This window comes from Castor canadensis, chromosome 5 (assembly GCF_047511655.1).
Source record: "Castor canadensis chromosome 5, mCasCan1.hap1v2, whole genome shotgun sequence".
NCBI lineage: Eukaryota > Metazoa > Chordata > Mammalia > Rodentia > Castoridae > Castor > Castor canadensis.
Genome location: NC_133390.1, coordinates 3,347,942 through 3,367,134, shown reverse-complemented (window position 1 = coordinate 3,367,134; position 19,193 = coordinate 3,347,942). Strand labels below are relative to the sequence as shown.

The 19,193-nt window shown below is 47.2% G+C and overlaps 1 protein-coding gene across 1 annotated transcript; it reads right to left on the bottom strand.

The window, feature by feature from the left end:
- Positions 1-306: 306 nt before the first annotated feature.
- Rsph1 (radial spoke head component 1) lies at positions 307-18,978 on the bottom strand. Its single transcript, XM_020185853.2, has 10 exons — positions 18,851-18,978; positions 18,223-18,395; positions 15,569-15,682; positions 15,361-15,466; positions 9,074-9,164; positions 8,443-8,578; positions 4,669-4,740; positions 3,663-3,822; positions 2,661-2,795; positions 307-522 (listed from the first exon to the last, which is right to left on the bottom strand). Exons 2-10 carry the CDS (start codon positions 18,274-18,276, stop codon positions 473-475), a joined length of 918 nt encoding a protein of 305 aa, XP_020041442.1. The 5' UTR covers positions 18,277-18,395; positions 18,851-18,978; the 3' UTR covers positions 307-472.
- Between the last annotated feature and the right edge of the window lie 215 nt (positions 18,979-19,193).

Genomic DNA, 19,193 nt, shown 5'->3' with positions numbered 1-19,193 from the left:
CAAAATACGTGGCCTGGTTGTCAGCCTGCAGCCACTTAAGGAACCCCAAAGAGGGCGTCCACCAGCCAAAGCCCCAGCCAGCGAGCAGCCCTGGCTCTGCCCTCTGCCCACCCAGAGAAGGTGGACAGTGGAGCCCCTCGGTGGTGGCTGAGGCTCCTTCCTGAGCCCTCAGCACATCTGTGGTGCGGTGTTTTATGAGGAGGGGCATGCAGTAACACTTGTTTGTAGTGTTTGCTGAGCCCAAGAGAGAAGTTCCAGTATGGAACCCTCTCCCGCACCAGAAGGATTTTCCTCTTATTCCCAGGAGAAAACACAAAACCCCATGCAAACCAGTGGGAACCAAGTTCCAAGAACCTGCGGCAGAAGAAAGACAACGAGGCATTTATTTACAACTTGAACAGCCTAAGGACTAAGCAGGGAAGATTAGCAGCTAACCACCTGCCCTACCCACACAGGCTTCCCGGGCTACGTCTTACTCTCGCCCTTCTGACTGTCGACTTTCTTCTTCAAAGTTCACATTTCCTGAGAAGAAAAGGGAAACTTGACTGTATGTCAATGTTACCTTGTTCTATTTTAAAATTCTGTATTCACTTATAGATCTTTCTTTGGGCGGGACTTACTGGGGTTTGAACTCAAGGCCTCCTGCTTGCTAGGCAAGCGCCCTACTACTTAAGCCACAACACCAGCCCTACTAATAGGTCTTTTGCAACAAAAATATTATAACTGTTAAGGATTTCTCAGGCAAAATGGAATTTTAAATCTACACAGACTTTTATAGGTTTTCTTTTGGTATCAGTAATAAAATAAGCAAAAGGTAAACTCAAAAGTAAATGTGAAGACAAGAATTCATGTAACTGTAATAATTACCTCATGCCTGCATATACTGTCAAAAACAACCAATTTTATGGATAAAACATGTCATCATTTGGCCTTCATATTATGTTTCATGAAATATGGAAATATTTTTATTGCTGAGTAAGCTACTCTCGCTTGTTGGATATGCTAAAGAAGAAATCAGTGAATGAATTTCAGATGCAATATGGGAATCATGATAACTACATCTTGAAGTTCTGTTATGTTGATAATATTTTTACTATATATTATTATTATCTATTAGATTATTAGTTATTCTTGCTACTAAGCCCATTTGTGGTTCATTTCTGACACTGACACTGGAGCCCTGTGTGGACTCCGCCCTGTGCATAGCAGGCTGTTCAGCAGTGACCCCAGCCTCCCAGCTTCCACCCCCAAATCTGCAGACATTACATATGTCCCCTAGAAGCCCCTGATGTCCCCAGATATCTCTGAAACCTGAAGTGTCAGATGCCAGCTGGGACACTTGACTCAGCCTCCCACAGCCAGTTCTAAGGATTCTTCATCCTAATTTCTATCCCCTCTTTCTTCTTCCCACCATGGTTTCTAGGGCATCCATCCTCAACTGGTCCCCTAGAGTGCTTGAGTGGCAAGGCTGAGGCAGGCACTCCCTGAAGGTCCCTCAGCCCTTGCCCTCAGAGCTGAGGGTCAAGTCCAGACAGAGCCTATGGGTCATGGGTGGCCTCCCACCCGGCACCCCTGACAGCAGGCTCTGCTCTCCGCCTGGAATTTCCTTCCTGGTTTTACCCATTTCCCTTTCAGCCTCTCCACTGCCCTCTCTGCTCTCTTGGAAAGTCATCACCTCCTCAGGGGACAATGTGAGTGATGTCACTCTACAGGGAGATCATGGATTCCCAGGCAGCCTCTGGAGGATGACAGGCCACCTCTTCACCCCACACCCAGCCTGCTCAACAGTTACCAGGGCCCCATAGGAAGGGAGTGTGGCTGTACACTGTTCTGAATCTCCCATGGAACAGTTGTGGCCATCTCCCGGGGATGGGTCATTGTTACCCGCCTTCCACAAATGAGAGGTGCAGAGAGGATCAAGCTGGATTTCTCCCTGACTCCTCACCCACCAGAACACCACTCAGGCAAGTCATGCTTCTTCCTGCATTATTGCACTACTTGGGTGATGATGATTGCTAGAAAAGTCTAACTCCGTGTGTACCTATGGCATCTAAATAGAAAACTATTTTGCCTGATTTCATTTACAATAAAGACTAAGCTGAAGGGGGCCCTGGATCCCGTGCTGTCTGGAGCCAGGGGAGCAGGTGGCCTCTCGTGCCCGTGATCTCCCCACAGCCCCTACGTCAGCACTCCTGCTTTCCCTCTCCCTGAGCTCTCAGGCAGTGCTCACCAGCACATGGGGAAAGACTTTTAAAGATCGGCCTCAGTCAGGCTGGAGGTTAAATCCCTGCCTTATGGCCTGCAGAGCTGTTAGTTGCCTGATTAACTGTAGAACCCAGTCACTAGGAAAGAACTAGTTCCAAGCACTGTCAGCCCTTGGCCGTCCTCCTGTGACTTCCATGATAAAAATCACAGGTAAAATAAAGAGCCAGAGCATTTTTTAAGGGCCACAGTGGCCCAAAGCTTCCTATGAGAGCCACAGTGAGAACCGCATCACACCAGTGTGGTCCCTGCACAGTCAGGCCTGCAGGACAAGTGGGAATACATTCTGACAATGGACGGCAGGCCTTCCCAACAGTTCCCTAGTCCCCGGGCCTGACCCACTACTTCCAGGGGTGCGGTCAGGCGTCAAGCTCTCTCTCCAGGACGCATGTCCTCACCCTGGTCCATGTCATAATTGTACTCCCGGCTCTCCTGCCTGAGGGTGTCTGGGTCTTCATCCCCAGGCTTCATGTCCATCTCGCCCTCAGAACCTTCCTGTGGAAACTGGGCTTCCTCCATGAGCTCACTGGTATCTGGGAGAAAGCAGACAGGCACAGTGGGGACGATGGGCAGAGGCAAGCACAGACCTGAGGGAGGGCAGCCGTTCCTGGCCTGTGCTACATCCCCTCCTGCTTCTGAGAGCAGCACCTCGCTTTTCCTTCAGGGGACACCCCCCCACACCAGCTCTCAGCCCACCTAGCCCCAGCCCAGACCTGGGTGAGAGAATTCCCCAGCCTGCTGCGATGAATGGTTCAGGGATGGGCGTTGTGGGCCTGGAAACTCACAATCCTAAGGCTTTTCGTGGGCATGTTGAGAGAGAGAAGCCCTCTGTCCCTAGGGTTCTTGAGCTGAATGCAGCTCAAGACCATTCGTGCCCAAAGGGAGGGTGCTGGCCAGGAGAGCCAGCAGAGTTGAGCAAGGAGCAGAGGGTGATGCTGCCATGCCACTTGTGGAAAACAGCACATCACAGTCGTGTTAATATTCCCTCACTTAGGTCACCGAGTTGGCTTTCAACCATTTTCAATGGAAGGACTATCACTCAGTGACGTCCTTTAACTCTCTGTGGCAAGTTAACTTCTCAGGAGGACCACTGTGATGGAGAAGTGCAGCCAGAACCTTCTTCTAGAAAGGACTTATCACCCCAGCTGCTGTCAGCCCAGCACAAGTCATGCCATACCCAGGCACTGAGCAGATGAGATCTGGCTCCCTGGGGATACCCCAAGGTTCCTGAGCGCCGGCATCATAGCTCGAGGCTCCCTACATCCAGTCAGTACTACGTCTTGTTCCTCCTCTACATTCTCCAGAAGAATCTGATTCCAAATGCTCACTCTCCTAACATCCTGAGTGCCTCACTGGCCCAGAGGTCACTTCCCAGAGAGCCCACCTACAGGGGTCCATACCCTCGGTTACTGGCACCTCTTCCAAGACAGGTGCCTCGGTCTGGGGTGGCTCCTCAGGGAGGGTTGGTGTCCACAGGGCCAATTCTGTAATTTTCATAGCTTTCCATTTTGGAATGATAGTTACTAATGTCTCCTCCTGCTCCTCCTCTTCTCCTCTTTCCTAAGTGCAAATAAGAATATTAAAAGCCAAGGAAGAAAACAGAGGTTCTGAATTGCATTTGAGCCTCTTTTGCAAAACTGTCCACTGAGCAGAACAACTCATGGACAGCAAGAGCTGGGTGAGAAAGGAAGCCACAAAGGATGAGGAAAGGATACCCAAAGAAATGCAAAGACCCAAAGGAAGATAAAAACATACTTTGACACTTTTTTTTTTTTTTTTGGGGCCAGGCTCCTCTTTGAAATTCAGAACTTTCTACAGTGAGAGTGACATGAGGTAAATAGTACCAAGATCAGGAAATGTCACCAAATTGCCAATTATCCCCAGGCACAGGACAGATGTTAATAATGACAAGAAAACCCTCCCCCAACACACACAGCTTTATCTGGATGCCTAATAATGACAACATTAGCTGGCTAATTTTAGTATTAACCCCAAAATATCAATTTGGTAAGAATATCAATGCTAAACACTGGGAAGGAAATTATTTACCAGCTGGGCTTTAAAAAGGGCAAGTCACGTCCTGACACACACATCGCCATCTGATAAATTGTGGCGACACTGATTAGAGCTCAGCTGTCATTCCTGGGACCTAACGCTGTCCAGAGCTCTCCCACCTGGTATTAGCTGGTTCCGGGTAACAAAATCCAGGTCTGGACTTCTGCAATAATTATGATTGATGCTGATTCTTCCGGCATTGAATTCCACACAGTTATACATAATGGACAGAGCATGAAAGCAAAGATGCTCCCAGGAGCTGGCCAGTCACCTTCACCCTGGGGATCCACGTGACCGAGTCACAGTCTTGCCTATGAATACAGAAAGCAGTGTCTACACTCTTCAACTCACCACGTCTGTTAGACGGTATTCGCCATGCTGTTCACATCCAATGTCAAATACATACTTTCCAGGGCCAACCGGCTATAAGCAAAGAGAAACGCAGAGCGTGTCACTGGTAAGGGCCAAAAGCCAGTAGAAAACACAAACGCCTCATAAATGTCCCCCCACATCACGTCACTGCGAAAAGTCTGACAGGGATTAAAGAATGCTTTTAGGAAGTGATAGGACTGTGTGCCCTGTGTTATTTTTTAAGGACTTAACTACATTTTACTACTTCATAAAAGGGATGTATTCATTATAAAAACTTTAGAAGTCCAGCACCCATAGGAAAGCTAGCTGGAGACGGAAGCCATCAGCATTTTGACCTATCCGTTGTAACCTGTGTCTAGCACATAGAGGTTTTTAAAACAAAACCTCTGCAGGTAATCCCACACACTGACTCCAGTTTTACTTGGAAATAGGTAAGTATTTGCAAATGTTCCTCTGCAATGCCTGCTGGCAGCTTGGCATTCTGTTTCAGCTGTAGGTAATAATCTATGTTACCTTCTCACTGTTGTTAATCTTCCTTATGTCGGTCGGCACTTTTCTTTCACAATGAAAGCTACAGTAAACGTGCTATGGTTATAGTTAAATCTTTGTGCATACCCTGGATATTTTCCTCCAGGTGAAGTTCCAGAAGTAGAATCCCAGGACAAAAATATAGATATTTCCTGACCAGCCTGAGGCTTTAATAATTTTCATTCTCACATTTCTGAGTCCTCATGTTACCAAACCCTCGTTTTTCCTGAGCATTACCATTTCATTCTCTTTACATGGTTTCTATATCTGAAATGGGAATTTCACCACTTTAAGTCATGTCTGTTAGGTTATTAGTGAGGCTGAATTTTTTTAAGATTTTTAAATACTTTTTTAAACTACAATTTTAATTGTACAAATTGATGGGTTACTTCTAGCTCCTTAAACACTTATAAAAATTGTAATTAACATGTAGTAATTTTATTTTTATGGGGATCATTTATATCACTAAATGTCACAAATATCCTAACTCCCATTTATCTCTTAAGTTTTCTTTGTACTGTTCTCTAATCTGTAAGGTGTTCTTTTTATGGAGCTAAATCTTTGTGGGTGTGTTCAAAAGGTCCTGTCTCCTCATTTCAAAGTTAACAAACATTCACCTATTTTTCCATATGAGATTTTCTTGCTTACATTAATTTTTTTCCCTACAGTAGCTTTATCCATATGCAGAGGGACAAAGAGGCCTTTTTCTTCCCCCAGACAGCTGACTCGTTGCCCGAGACCATTAATCCCTGACTCTGCCTTATCACTTTTGTATTAATGGAAACGACATCTGTGTCAAGTGCCTGGTTCTTTCATGCACTGGGACCTGTCTTCAGACGTTCTATTTTGCTTCCTCATCTCTGTGTCTCTGTCCTGCTCCACTCTGTTTTAATAACCGGTCAGCACACACAGGAGCAGGGAATCTTCTAAGAAGAAAACACAAACCAGCGTTCAAGCTGTGGAGCGTGCTGGGCCTCACGCATAACCAGAGAGCTCCACATTCAAACAGTGGATACTGTTCCGCCCATCTTATTTGAAAAAGAAGTAATGGCTGACAGGATCCACTGTTGGTGCAAACACGATGCACTCACATTCTGCTGGTGAGAATATAAATGGATGCAGTTCTGTGGGACGACCGGCTATAGGAGCTGTGATTTAAAACATCGATACGCTGTATTCAGCAGGTCCATTCCCTAACCCACAGAAGCACTCTCAGCAGAAGACAAAATGACAACAAAGTTAGTTTAAAGATCTTATTGCCTTTTCTTTACAATTCTAGCACCAGGTAACACCTGTCTATAAAATAGAATGTGATTTCAGATGAGCTGAGCAGGAGAGGCTGGTTTTATATATAGAAAGAAGGGCTAATGAAACAGAAACAGAGTAGAAAGTGGATTGGCAGGGGGTTGTTGTTGGGTTTGGGGACATTTTTGTTTTGTTGTTTTGGTTTGGTTTTTGCAGTACTGGGGTCTGAACTCAGAACCTCAAGCTTGCCAGGCAGGTGTTCTGCCATTTGGGCCATACCCCTAACCATTTTAGCCTTAGTTATTTTTCAAATAGGGTCTGGAATCTGCGCCCAAGCCTGCATGGACTGCAATACACCTATCTGTGCTCTCACACAGTTGGGATGACAGGCACCTGCCACAACACCCAGCTTTGTATTGGCTGAGATGGAGTCTTACAGACATTTTGCTGGGGCTGGCCTCAAACCTTGATCCCCTCGATCTCTGCCTGCCAAGTAGATAGGATTACAGGCTTGAACCACCATACCCAGTCTTGGACTGGTGGTTTTAAAGTTCCTTTCCCAGGGCTGGAGGCGTGGTTCAAGTGGTAGAGTACCTGCCTAGCAACAACAAAGCCCTGAGATCAAACCATAGTAACACCAAATAAATAAATAATAAATTGATTAATTAAATAAATAATAAAGTTACTTTCCCTATAAAAGTTAAAGCAAGGGTGCCACGCTGGTTAGAACTGGCCCATTTGGGGATTTGGCTGTCATCTCTCTCCTGATTTCTCTGGTCAGATAAACACCTTAACTTTGCTTAGTGATACAAAACTGCATGAGTGACGTTTGATCTGTCTTGCCAGGCCTCGTGCAGAAGCCAGAGACCTCCTGTACATTTTAGTCAATGCCCTCAAATGTGCAAAGTGATAACAGATGTACCTTTGTGTGCTCATGTATCGTGTGATTCTATTTGTGTAACTCAGATCTCAGAACTACAACTCTGCATGAGCTCTGTGTCACTGCACATGTGCACAGCGCACAGAAGCAGGAAGACAGAGGGTGGGAGGAAGGGGTGACCCCCGCGCTTTGATATTCCCATTGGGATGGTCTCTTGTATTATTTATATAACTTTAAGTTGTTTCCTAATTAGCAGAACAAAGCCTCTTATTTTTGACTAGTCTAGTATGGCTTATGGATTCTTGCAGATTAATACTTAGGGCATGAATTATGTGTAAATGAAAACTGGGTTTTCAGAGAGTCTGGAGACTCATTCATTAAAGTGGTTAAATGTTCCCTACATCAACTTCTAACACCATTAATTTGCTCAGCAAGCTCTTTCCTCAGGGAAACTTCCCACTTGAGCCCTCATCAAGGCTGCCACGAATGTCCACGTGGTAGGTTCTGCATTATTCTGGGTTTCTCTGCATCCCAAAGTGCTCTGTCTAAGAAGGGTCAGTAAAGCTAGAATCCTCCAAACAGAAATGGCCAATGGTGGGCACTGAGCAAAGGAAAGCCTCCAAACCCAGGGCAGCCACTGTGAGCCCTCTAATCCCTCCATGAGCAGAGGTGATGGGTGGGCTGGTCTGCAGCAGGAGGAGGGACCCCAGGGGTCATCCCCCAGGGTGCCAGCACTGCTCCCTCCCAGGGGAAACAAAGCCAAACACCTACACTCTGAGTTGCAGAGAATAAAGACTGGATACCTGACTTACCAGTGAGCAGGTGCACACTGGAAGCTAAGATGGCCCTGTTTATAACAACCCAGCAGGGCACTGCTGAGGATGATGGGAAGTTCTATAAGGCACAGGGAAGAAGCCAGCCTCCCACCTCCACCCCCGCACTGTTCTGCCCTCTGTGGGTATGAGGGTGGTTCTCGGCAAGGCCCGCTGTCCACGTTTGGAGGGAAGGGGAGGCTCCTCTGACGTTTCCTATTCCCACAACACATTTGCCTGGGCTAGGAGAGCAGGTCTCATTGCTCAGGGCCCCTCCCACCAACTTACGTTTCTGTTCATGAACTTGCCCTGGTACCTGTGGTTCAGGTGGACAAGTTCAGCCGCACCCTCCTGCTGTCCATTCACCCAGGTACCGACATATTTACTGCCTGTCTCCGCATAAAAATAGGTGCCTTGGCCATGCCTGGTTAAGACAAGAGACATGTTGTGTTTACAGCACAGACATGGGGATGGAGGGTGACCAGGGTGGAGTGACTTCACAAGCCACCGAGATTCTGTGTCTGTGTGCACGAAAAGGATGTGTGCCCCTCATGCATGGGACGTTAACAGAGGCACAAGGGCCAGTGTCCCCTGCTGACCAGAGGCCAGCTACAGGCACATTAGCGGGTTTCCCCAGGCAGAGGAAGAGCTGCTGGGAGCTGTGGCTTCATCCCTCAGATGAATTCTCTGAGCCCATGCTTCCTGGGACTCATGGGAGAAGGAACTGTATGTCATGCCCGCCGGTCTGCACCTCTCAGTAACGCCTCCCCAGCACACTGCCTTACACCCATGGAAGGTTGGCTCTGCCTGCAGAGCTGGTACATGGGCTTTTGTCATGGTTGCTTCCTAATAGCATCTGAAGACATGGTCCTAGTCTTACTCCACAGATAACCCTGCAAGGCTGAAGGCAGAGCCGTACCTTTGATGAGCGAGCCAATCCCCAGTGTAGGTGTCATTATTGATGTAATAGTACGTGCCATGGCCGTGCCGCTGGTCATACGCCCACTCTCCTGGAAGGGATAACACAAAAGCAAGCCAGGTGACTGATGGATGCCATGATTCCCTCCCACACCCTTGGATGGATCCTAGCAATGTGCTCATGACGCTCTGCAGGAGAGAGACCTTTGACTGCAGGCTGCTGTCTCTCTTCTCTGACTTCCCTCCATCCCCCTGCTTGTTGCTCCAGCTAGCACAGAGTAGAGTGGCTGACCCATTCTGGAGAGCAGGCTAAGGAGGGCTCTGTCAGGAGTTTGCTGGGTACAGGTTTGAGAGGTGTATGCACCTAAGCCCCAGTCAGCCGCATATACTGACAAAGTCACAGGTTAACCCGGAAACAGTGAGGATGCAAACCAAATTGTTGCCAGTGAGCCTAAAAACCACACTCCATTGGCCTTGCAAGTGTTTGGTGATCCAGCAGCAATGCCAAGGCTTTCTGGTCCAGCCTTGGTGCTTGCCCTCTATCTTCCACCTAGCCACCCAGCTCCAGTGCTCCCCTGTGGGTCATCATCCATGGCAGCCCACCTGCATGTTAGCTCTGCACCTGCACCAGCAGGCCTCTCCCTTTTCCCCTCCCTGACCTGGGTGGCCTTGTCTACTCACCTCCACGTGAAATACTGCTCATTTCCTACAGACTCGATGGGAATAATAAAGCTGGTGAATTTGTTATCAAACTCCTAATGCACCTCTACAATGAGGACAGCAGCAAAGCAGTGGTGTCAACTAGAGGCCTTTAATATCAGTCTCTGTCTAGAAAACTCAAAACACCCTTAACTCTCACAGCTCACACATGGAGAAACCTAACAGAAGCTTCCCAATGCCAACTTTACATATTAGCAGTAAGTCAGCCTAGACTATGAATAATTAAAGCTAAATCTGATTAATTTGTCGATCAAAGAGAAAAGAAGGAATTAGCCTTCTGTTCTGTATAGAAAATATCAGAAGTGTTCTTATAGAGAGGCATTCAGAGAGTATTAGTTACCAATGGTAGCAGAAAGCTAGTTTAGAAGTATGTCAGACATTAATTTTTAAAAAGAATCCACAGGCTACCTCCTGAGATTCAGTGTTGTTTGTGGTGTTCTTAAATTTTGAATTTATTTTGATTTCCCATTAGTAATGAAAAGTCTCTTTTATACCAGCTTTATATCTTTTTTTCTTAAAGAGTACCCCAAAACTTGGACCCATTCCCACATGAAGATAGAGAACACACAATAAGAGTTACCCTGAGCAATAAGCATTTCCTTGAATAAACCTACAGTTTATCTACAAAAGGAATCCATACCTGTTTTTTCAATCACTCCAATATTGCTTCAGTGACCACAATGTCCTTAGCTAGAACAGCATCTGTGCAGAGAGTAGTGCACACACCCCAGTTGGGGACAGAGGCCAACACAAGGGTGGCCGGCAAAATTTCAGAAGTAGACAATAGCTCAGAGAGGAGCAGGCTACTAAAAGTCATCAAGAGAAGGGGGATGGCAACTGTTAGCAATTAAGAAAGAGGACCAGTTCCTTGATGGGATGTGTGATGGGGACAACATGAGAGGGAGAGTAGAAAAACAGAGAATTCACTAGAAAAGACATTTGTTCCCTGACCTGCAGTAACCAGGAAGAGGCGCAGATTGTGCAGAAATCTTGAAGGACTTTTCAGACTTAAGTGGTAGTAATGCACATTTGCCAGTTTCCATGGTGGAAATATTTCCACCATGGCCAAGTCCAGGCTGCATATGGACTTGGGAAAGAGATGCAAAACCAGCTTTTGTGAGCCATTCTGAGCTGACTCCAGCCCACCCGTGGGACAGAGAGATCTCAACTGGAACACTTACATCACTTGGTTTCTTCCCAAAAAGGACCATGACATCCCTCTTGTCTTGACCATGGCAGCTAATCTCCAGGATAGCGTGGCAAGAAAAATACCTTACATATTTTGCAGAAACTTTTCAAAAATGAAAGGGGCCAATTAAATTGTAACCAACACTAAATTTCATGCCAGTGAGGACTGGTACGCACATTTAAAAACTTTTTAGAGACTCCACCAACACAGAAAATCTTGCTGGACTCTTGAAAGATCTCCTGCTGGTGTAGCTCTTCAATAGCCATGAGTCAAGTTTCCTTTTCTGAAGTCAACGACATTTAGAAATGTCTTACTATTACTGGAAACTTGTACTTAACTTTCTAAAAGTCTTTCTGGCCCAATTCTGTCCTTTCTCCTGATTCTTGATCATTTCAATGGACTCTTGGTTTTGTTTTGTTTTGTCTTGTTTTGTTTTTTGCAGTTTGATTGAACTTTGTCCTCGCACATGCTAAGTAAGCACTCTACCACTTGAGTACATTTATCCTCAGGAGTAACGCCTTTGGTGGGTTGACTGGTTAGGGTTGAGCCTTCCTTTGGGAGAGCAGGTGCCAACCTTGCCATTATCCGCTTGGCTCCCAGGCTGGCCCTCGGGGGATTAGATGCCCTCCTCCCTCTAGGATGCTGGCTGGTCATTGGTTCACCGTGCTGCTCACTTGTCTTATCAAAGCTGGCTCCCTGTCATACAGGACCAGACAGAAGAGAAGGAACTAGCACCGATGGGAAAACAGCTTGCCAGACAGTGGGGTAGGCCCTCTGCACTTGCAAAGTCATCAGAAGGTACTGTGACTGGCACGTATCCAACAGATGCAGAGGCAGTGAACAGTGCCACACAACTGGTAAGCAGCACAGCTGGGCCAGAATGAAAGTCCAGTGTCCAATTCCCACGCCTTCTCTACACGCAGCCCAGCAGTCCAGCATTCATTCCTCTCCCAGTTCCTGCACTGTGGGAAGTTCCAGACAGGTCAACTTCAAGTCATCACGTCACTTCCGTGTCTCAGAACTTCGATGTTAAACATCTTCATTTGCATTAGTTCTGTGAGGCAGGCAAAAAGACCAGCACCAAACAGAGATGTTCTTTCTCCTTTTCCAATTCACAGCACTCACCTGGCCTCCATCCACAAACTCCAAAATCTATAGAGGTGGTCCACAGGCCTCACCAACATCTGGCACCAACTGCCTCTCCAACCTCATCTCTTACCAATGAAGAACACCTTCTTCCTGCCACTGTTCAAGTCCCCCGCCAGCCCAAAATGCCTGTGGGATTGTCTGCTGCTGCCCTGGAGCCCTCTGCTCCTTCCTGGGCTTCCTGATTGGACCATTCAGGAGGCCATTACTGTGACTTGTTCTTCAGGATCCTGAGGCTGAACAAGCTAACCCTGCAGGAAACCATTCCAAACATTATGCTGGCTAAGAACCAAAACTCGCTATGATGGATAATTCCACCCCGAAATTAGGCTTTGTGACTGGAAGATGACTGACTCACTGAGCTAACATTAATATAGTAGCTTCTGACCTCAGTTTCCATCACTGCCTTAGTGAAATATGACACTTACTTGAACTTTGGTCGGAGAGGAAATCTGAGCATTGAGTACTTTGTAGTCTTTGGGTTATAAATCCATCTGGAGGAACCAAAGCCTTCCACTGTCTCCAAATGAGTGCTATGTGTTAGTGTGGCACAAGAACAATCCAAAATACTTGGCCTTCGCTCAAGGTTCCTAGTACAGAGCTCCTATACTCTTTCTGAAAGCAATGTCTTTTATTGATTATAATGAACCACTTTTTATCACACCTGAGTTTATGTAAGTGATGACTTAGGGTGGGGCCCCTAGGTAGCCTCAAGATGAGGCAAATCACCAAAAAGACCAAGTGGTCATAAGGTTAGAACTGTCAGCCCCACTCACCAGACAAGGTGGGGAGGGTGGCTGTAGATGAAGCTCTATACAATCCCTTGATGAGCCTCTGGGGCAGTGAACCCATCTCTGTGCTGGGAAGGCAGTGCACCCCAACGACATGGGAACAGAGGTTTCCATGTTCTGGACCCTTTTAGACCTTTCCCTATATACCTATTCGTCTGTATCCTTTGTAGTAAACCAGGAACAGTAAGTAAAGTGCTTCCCTGAAGCACTTAAGGAATAATTAAATATGAAGCAGGATTGTGTGAACCCCTGATTAGCAGCTAAACTTGACAGGAGTGTGGGTGACCTGGTGACACAGGACCTGACATTGACATCTGAGTTGGGAGGCAGTCTTGTGGGACTGAGCCCTTCACCTGGGTATCTGACATGAAATCTGGGTAGTTGGTACCAGGACTGAATTGAATCCTGTGAAACCCAGTTGTCCACAGAGAGCTGAAGATCTACTTGGTATGTAAAATCCATACTTGGTGTCAGAGGTCTTATAAGGAGAGAGACAGTTTTCCCTCTAGTTAGTTAATAATCTCCATATTAAGAATTCCTAAAAATCCATATTCTGAGTATCATTTTTATGTATTATATATGCTATTCAAATTATATTAACATCTACACTAAAGTAAAAAGTGACAAGATTAGACTTACAAGGATTTGGAAAGACTTAAATTAAAGCCTAAATGAAACTGCCTAAAGCTCACTTAAAAAGCTGATGGTAGCTAGGCATGCTGGGTAGCTACCTGCAATCCCAGCACTGGGGAGGCAGAGGCAGGAAGATCTCTACTTGAGGCCAGGTTGGACAAAAATTTAACAATACCCTATCTCAAAAACAACCTGGGTATAGTGGTGTCCACCTGTGGTCCCAACTACTCAGAAGGCAGAAATAGTAGAATTACAGTCAAGGCCAACCTGGGCAAAAGCAGGAGCCCTATCTTTAAAAAAAGGGCTGGGGGCATGGCTCAAGTGGTAGAGCACAAGCTCAGGCCCTGAATTCAAACCCCAGTACCATTAAAAAAACAAAAATACAAAAAAAAGCAGAGGCACAAACAAAACAACATGAATTCCATCTCTCATGGAGGAGGGCATGGGGCATGAGCACTTTCCATCTGTTACACCTGATTTTTGTTTTATACAGGAACAAGGAGGGTAACTGCTATGGTTTGGAAAAGTGTCCCCACAAAGGTCATCCATCAAAGGTTTGTTCTCCGGCACCTGACACCACTGGGAGGTAGTTAGACCTTTAAGAGGTGGGGCCTAGTAAAAGGAAGTGAAGTCACAGGGGGCATGCCCACTTAGGGGATATTGAGACTCTGTGATCCCTTCTTCTCTCTTCTTGGTCACCATGAGGTGAGAGCTTGAAACCATCTGCCTCCACCATGATGCTCTGACTCTCCACAGGTCCAAAGCAATGTGGCCAAACATCCATGGACTAAAACCTCTGAAACCGGGAGCCAAAATAAATAAACTTTTCCTCCTTTTAAGATGATTACCTCGGGTATTAAGTCACAGTAATGGAATATGTTACCCTTGTTAAGAAGCAATGCTAGCACACAAGGGTGTATCGTGGTCCTCGCTGACACTAAGCTCTTACCATGCGTTGCACAGTTCTAAGCATTTCACCTTCGCTAATCCACTCCATCCACAAACTGCAGATGACAGCCGAGGCGAGAAGAAGTGACGTGCAAAGTCATACCTATTATCCCCACAGTCCAAGGTTGGGGTCACATCAGATTTTGGAAATCACATGGAAACAAGACAAGTTTTTCCTAGAGTTGGGAGGAGGAAGATAAAAGCCCAGAGCATAGATATTTGCCTGGAGTTTCTGAAGGTTCACAGCCCACTCCATACCTTTCTCCTCCTGGGTCTGGGATGAGACTGCTGTGACCACACCAAGGGACAGTGGTGCATGGGAGCAGCGCTAAGGTTCTTGGGAATAAGGTGCCAAGAATCTTCCTGTAACCTGACTTCAGCCTGGAAAAGCCAGCTTTGCAAGGCAGAGTGCCTTCCAGACAGACCCCCACTGGGAGGTAAAGAAGCAATGTGTCCATTAGAAGGCTGTGGGTCCAAATAGAAAGCACGAAGACAACTTCAGGAAGAAGAAGCTGTGGGGCTGGAGCCACGGGTCCAAGCAACAACAAGGTCAGTGTTCAACAAGCAGCTCCCTTTCATTATTCCCAGTCCCCAACCTCACAGGAGGGCATGTGCTGACAGAGACAGTCGTATTTCCAGTACAGGTTAATTAATTAGCTAGTTAGTTAGTTAGTTGGTTAGTTAGTTGTTAGTTACAAGGCTCTCTGGCTTCTGTGTCAATGGTGTGAATATAGGAACACAGGTTGTGTTTTTTTGGATGAGTGAGTAATCGGGAAAATTTTAACCTCTCTTGTACATTTCACTATCAACAACAAAATAAAAACCTCTGCAACACAAAATCTCCTTGTAATAGCATTTTACCTTCGTATCTGGATCCATCTGGATATATGAAAGTGCCTTGACCATGCTTTTTATTCTTAACGTACTCTCCAATGTACCGGGCACCGTTTTTAAATATGTAGACCCCCTGAAATAAATCCATCAGAGCATTCATATCACTCCTGCATTTCATATTCACAAACAGAATATTAAATGGAGAAACCCACCCTCCCATGTCACCAATTCTGACCTGGCCATGTCTTTTACCAAATTCATAGCTCCCCTCATATGTGTCCCCATTGGGCAGCCTGGCTTTCCCATGTCCATGCCGTTCACCTGCTTCGTTCCGATCCCCATCATACTCCTGAGTAAAGGAATTAAGAAAATCATTCAGCGCTGACCACAGGCTAAGCATTTCATAAATATTGTGCCACTGAACCCTCCCAGTTCTCCGCACTATCTTCAGTTGTCCCACTGCACAGGTGAGGCAGGTAGCCAAGGCCTGTGTCCACGGTGGGAGGGAGCCGCACTCCCTCAGCATCTGAGATTGCAATTTATTATGTTTGTCCTTCACAATGTAAACAAAATCAGTCAATGTGTGAAAAATGCTAGAACCACCGTCTTCTTCATGGGAATATGCTTGAAGTACATATGCAGAACAGGCTCCCAGCCCACCCAGGTACCTCCCCGGTCACTTTCTCCAATAATCTGGGACTTAAAAGATAATACCCTGAGAACAGGGAGTCTTCCTTCAAATGATCTCTGGGAGTGGGTGGACAGAAGAGACCTTTGCTCTGTGAGGGAGTTCTGATGGGTAAGAGAGGCTGGGAGCTCTTAGGGGCTCCACTGACTCAGCTTAGTTTATCTCACTTTTCAAACTTCCTCTCGAGAGACTTAGGATTCAAACACTCATAGTCCATCTGAAATAACTACCCACTTACTTAAAGTAAATTGGGCTGTGGGTGTAGCTTGGTGGTAGAGCATTTGCCTAGTGTGCACAAGGCCCTGGGTTCAATCCCTAGCCCCAAAAAGAAAAAATAATGAATAAATAATGATATGCCATGTGCCTGTAATCCTTGCTACTTGGGTGAGTGGAGGGGGATGAGGCTGGAAGATCACTTGAGCCCAGGGGTACGAAGCCAAGCCTGGGTTACATAGCAGGGTAAAAAAGTAAATAAAAACTGTAACACAGCTTGCAACTTCTCTATTTTTCCTATTCTTCATAAAATAAACATTCCTTAGCACCTAATACATGAATATAGAGGGCAGAGAATAAATAATAAAAGGGCCAAAACATACAGCAATGACTTAACATGGGTAGCTTATAACATCGTGTGTTACGCCTCAAGTCACATGCTTACATTTTTTAAATAAAGATTAAAAAAAATGGACTTGCATCTGTCTAGATTTATTACAAGTACAGACACATTACATTGTAAAAAAAAACTACAATTCTGCGCTTTTCTAACATGCTTTCATACAGAAATTCTTATCTAGAATATAAGGTAAAAAATTCTGACTTTACGGATTTGTTTCAGGGTTAGTCCTAATAAAAGTGTACTAATAGACCCCCTTCCCTTCCACTAGGGTGGCCAAATAAGAGAGAAATCCTTTGTTTTCCTTTCTTTTCTTTCTTTACTGGCAGTATTAGAAACTGAACTCAGGGCCTTGTGCTAGCCACTCTACCACTTGAGTCACCCCCAGTGAGAAATAATTTTAAGTGATCCAAATGTGATCTCAGGGTCGGAATTTTGGGCACTGAAACATTACACATCAATGAGGAGACAAACTAGAAAGTTTGCTGGGACAGGATTGCAGGTTGGATTCACCCAAAGTCCTGAGTAAGTGACTTTTTAAAACAGAAGTGCTCTTCTAGAACAGTAAGGGGAGAGGTCTCGACAGGAGAGAAGAGGTGGCTGAGGAAGGAAGAAGTTTGCAATTCCAGGTGAGGTACCAGCCTTGAACTAATTACTAATTGCACAGGGGACTCTGGAACCTAGATCACATTCCATGTTTGTCTTGGTTTTTAGCAGCTGGCCGTCCAGAGAGGGGCTGTGACTCGCAGTCACTTCTAGCTCTTCATACTGGCTAGACAATTACAATGCAATGCATAGAAGTGCTGGCCTTGAGCAGCAAATCAGGCAGAAGCTGGAAGATGGGTGCCCAGAGCTAGCAAAAGGGTCTGAGCCGGCACCAAAGGCATTATAGAAGAGGTAACAGAATTTTCGGTTGATTCTTGCACACACACAGCAGCCGGGTTCCCAGCCTGTCAGCCAGAGAGGTCTAGTTTAGGGAGGGCACATAGACATCCTGCCTAGGAACATCGCTGGGTGTACACCCCTTACCTCCTCTCTGCTGCCTAAACTAGGGAATATTGCCAAAGACCTGGGTGCATACAGAAGGGACAGAAGAAGGACCTTGGGAGCACAGGCCCACATGGTGTTATCTTCAGGAGCCCTGTTCTGAGGCCGGGGCCTCCTCAGCACTTCGTGGAGGCTGGAAGAAGCCCATTTCCGCCATCATCTTACTCTAGGGACAGCAAAGCTCAGTTTCAGAAATGACTTATTTAAGGACAGTATGGCCACTTGGGGTGAGCAGTCATCGAGGAAAATGCATTTATGGAGATTAACAGAGGGAGGAAGAAAAGCCAAAGCCCGTTGCCTGTAAATCTTTGCCTTTAATGGGAGGCGGGATAGGAGTGAGGGAAGGAAGGTGGAAACCAGACGTCACAGCGTTTCACCTTTCAGATCGACTTTCAGGACGCAAAGCCGCCCGGTGTGGGCAGCGTGGTCCTGTCCCTCGGCTGGACCTCGGGTGCTGTGGCTCGGTCCTCTCTCCGCTCCTGAGCCCGACCTCCGGAGCCCACCCGCCGCCGCGCACCCCGGAAGCCTAAGGAGCTCTCACCCCGAGATCGTTCTCTCCCTCCTCCTCCAACTCCTCAGAGCCCAGGTCCGACATGGTCTCGTCTCAGCGTGGATCACCGCCGCGGCGTCTCTAGCAGGTAGGTACCCAGCTACCTTCACTGGCGCGTCCGGGGTCGCCATGGAGACACGACTAGCCCCGCCTACCTCCCAGTCCTGAAGAAAGAAGGGAAGGGCGGGACGAAAGGCACAGGGAGGAGCCAATGGCAGCCTATCCTAGCAATGGAAGGACGCCAAGACCAATCGCCGCCCGGAAAAGAGGGAGGGGGCGGGGCTAAGGCACGGGGACGAGCCAAGGGCAGCCTTGGACTACTGTCCTGGCAACAAGAATGGCTCCTCCACCAATCGCCGTCCGGGAAGAGGGAGGGGGCGGGGACTGGGTGGACTCTACACCACCGGCTGTCCCCTAGCAGGTAACCTAGACGCTGTGCCCCTGAATACCATCAGTCTGCTGCCCCGTGACACCTCGGAATTGGACCCTCAAAAGCAAGGGCACTGGCAGCGCGTCCCAATTCTCAACAGGTCTTACTCTGCCTGGTGCTGATCCTGACCCCTCCGACCCTGCCTGTCCCCTCTCGGGTCCTCCGGGGATGCTGCGGGCCTCTCCATACCTTTCCAGGCTTTTCTGACCCTGCGATGTTCGCGGTCCCCGCGATCTTTTCTCTTTTTTGTAAACACGTTCTCCACTGTAGAGGAACCAGTTCTAGTCTCTTGGCAGATGCACTGCCCACTGACGTCGTCAAGGTTTGGCATCCCTTCCCTACCCAGGTTCGAGTCCCCTTCTGGGCCTCACAGAAAAGCTCCACTCCCACCCTCTGAAGGCCAGCACGCCTCCTCTCACGCACGACCACACCGGTCACACACGCGGGCACACTCACGCACGTGGGCCCCTCCTCTGGCTTCCCTCTGGTCACCTGACACACCCCGCCCACCCAAGGGCCCCCTGCATCTCCT

Bases quoted from the DNA above. Each gene is read 5' to 3' on its own strand.
- Rsph1 (XM_020185853.2), bottom strand. From the start codon at position 18,276: ATGTCGGACCTGGGCTCTGAGGAGTTGGAGGAGGAGGGAGAGAACGAT. The intron at 4,741-8,442 runs GTAAGTTGGTGG...CTTTGCTTATAG, and splicing joins GCAAGTTCATGAACAGAAAC to CCGGTTGGCCCTGGAAAGTA. The intron at 2,796-3,662 runs GTATGGACCCCT...GCTTTCTCCCAG, and splicing joins AGAGGTGCCAGTAACCGAGG to ATACCAGTGAGCTCATGGAG.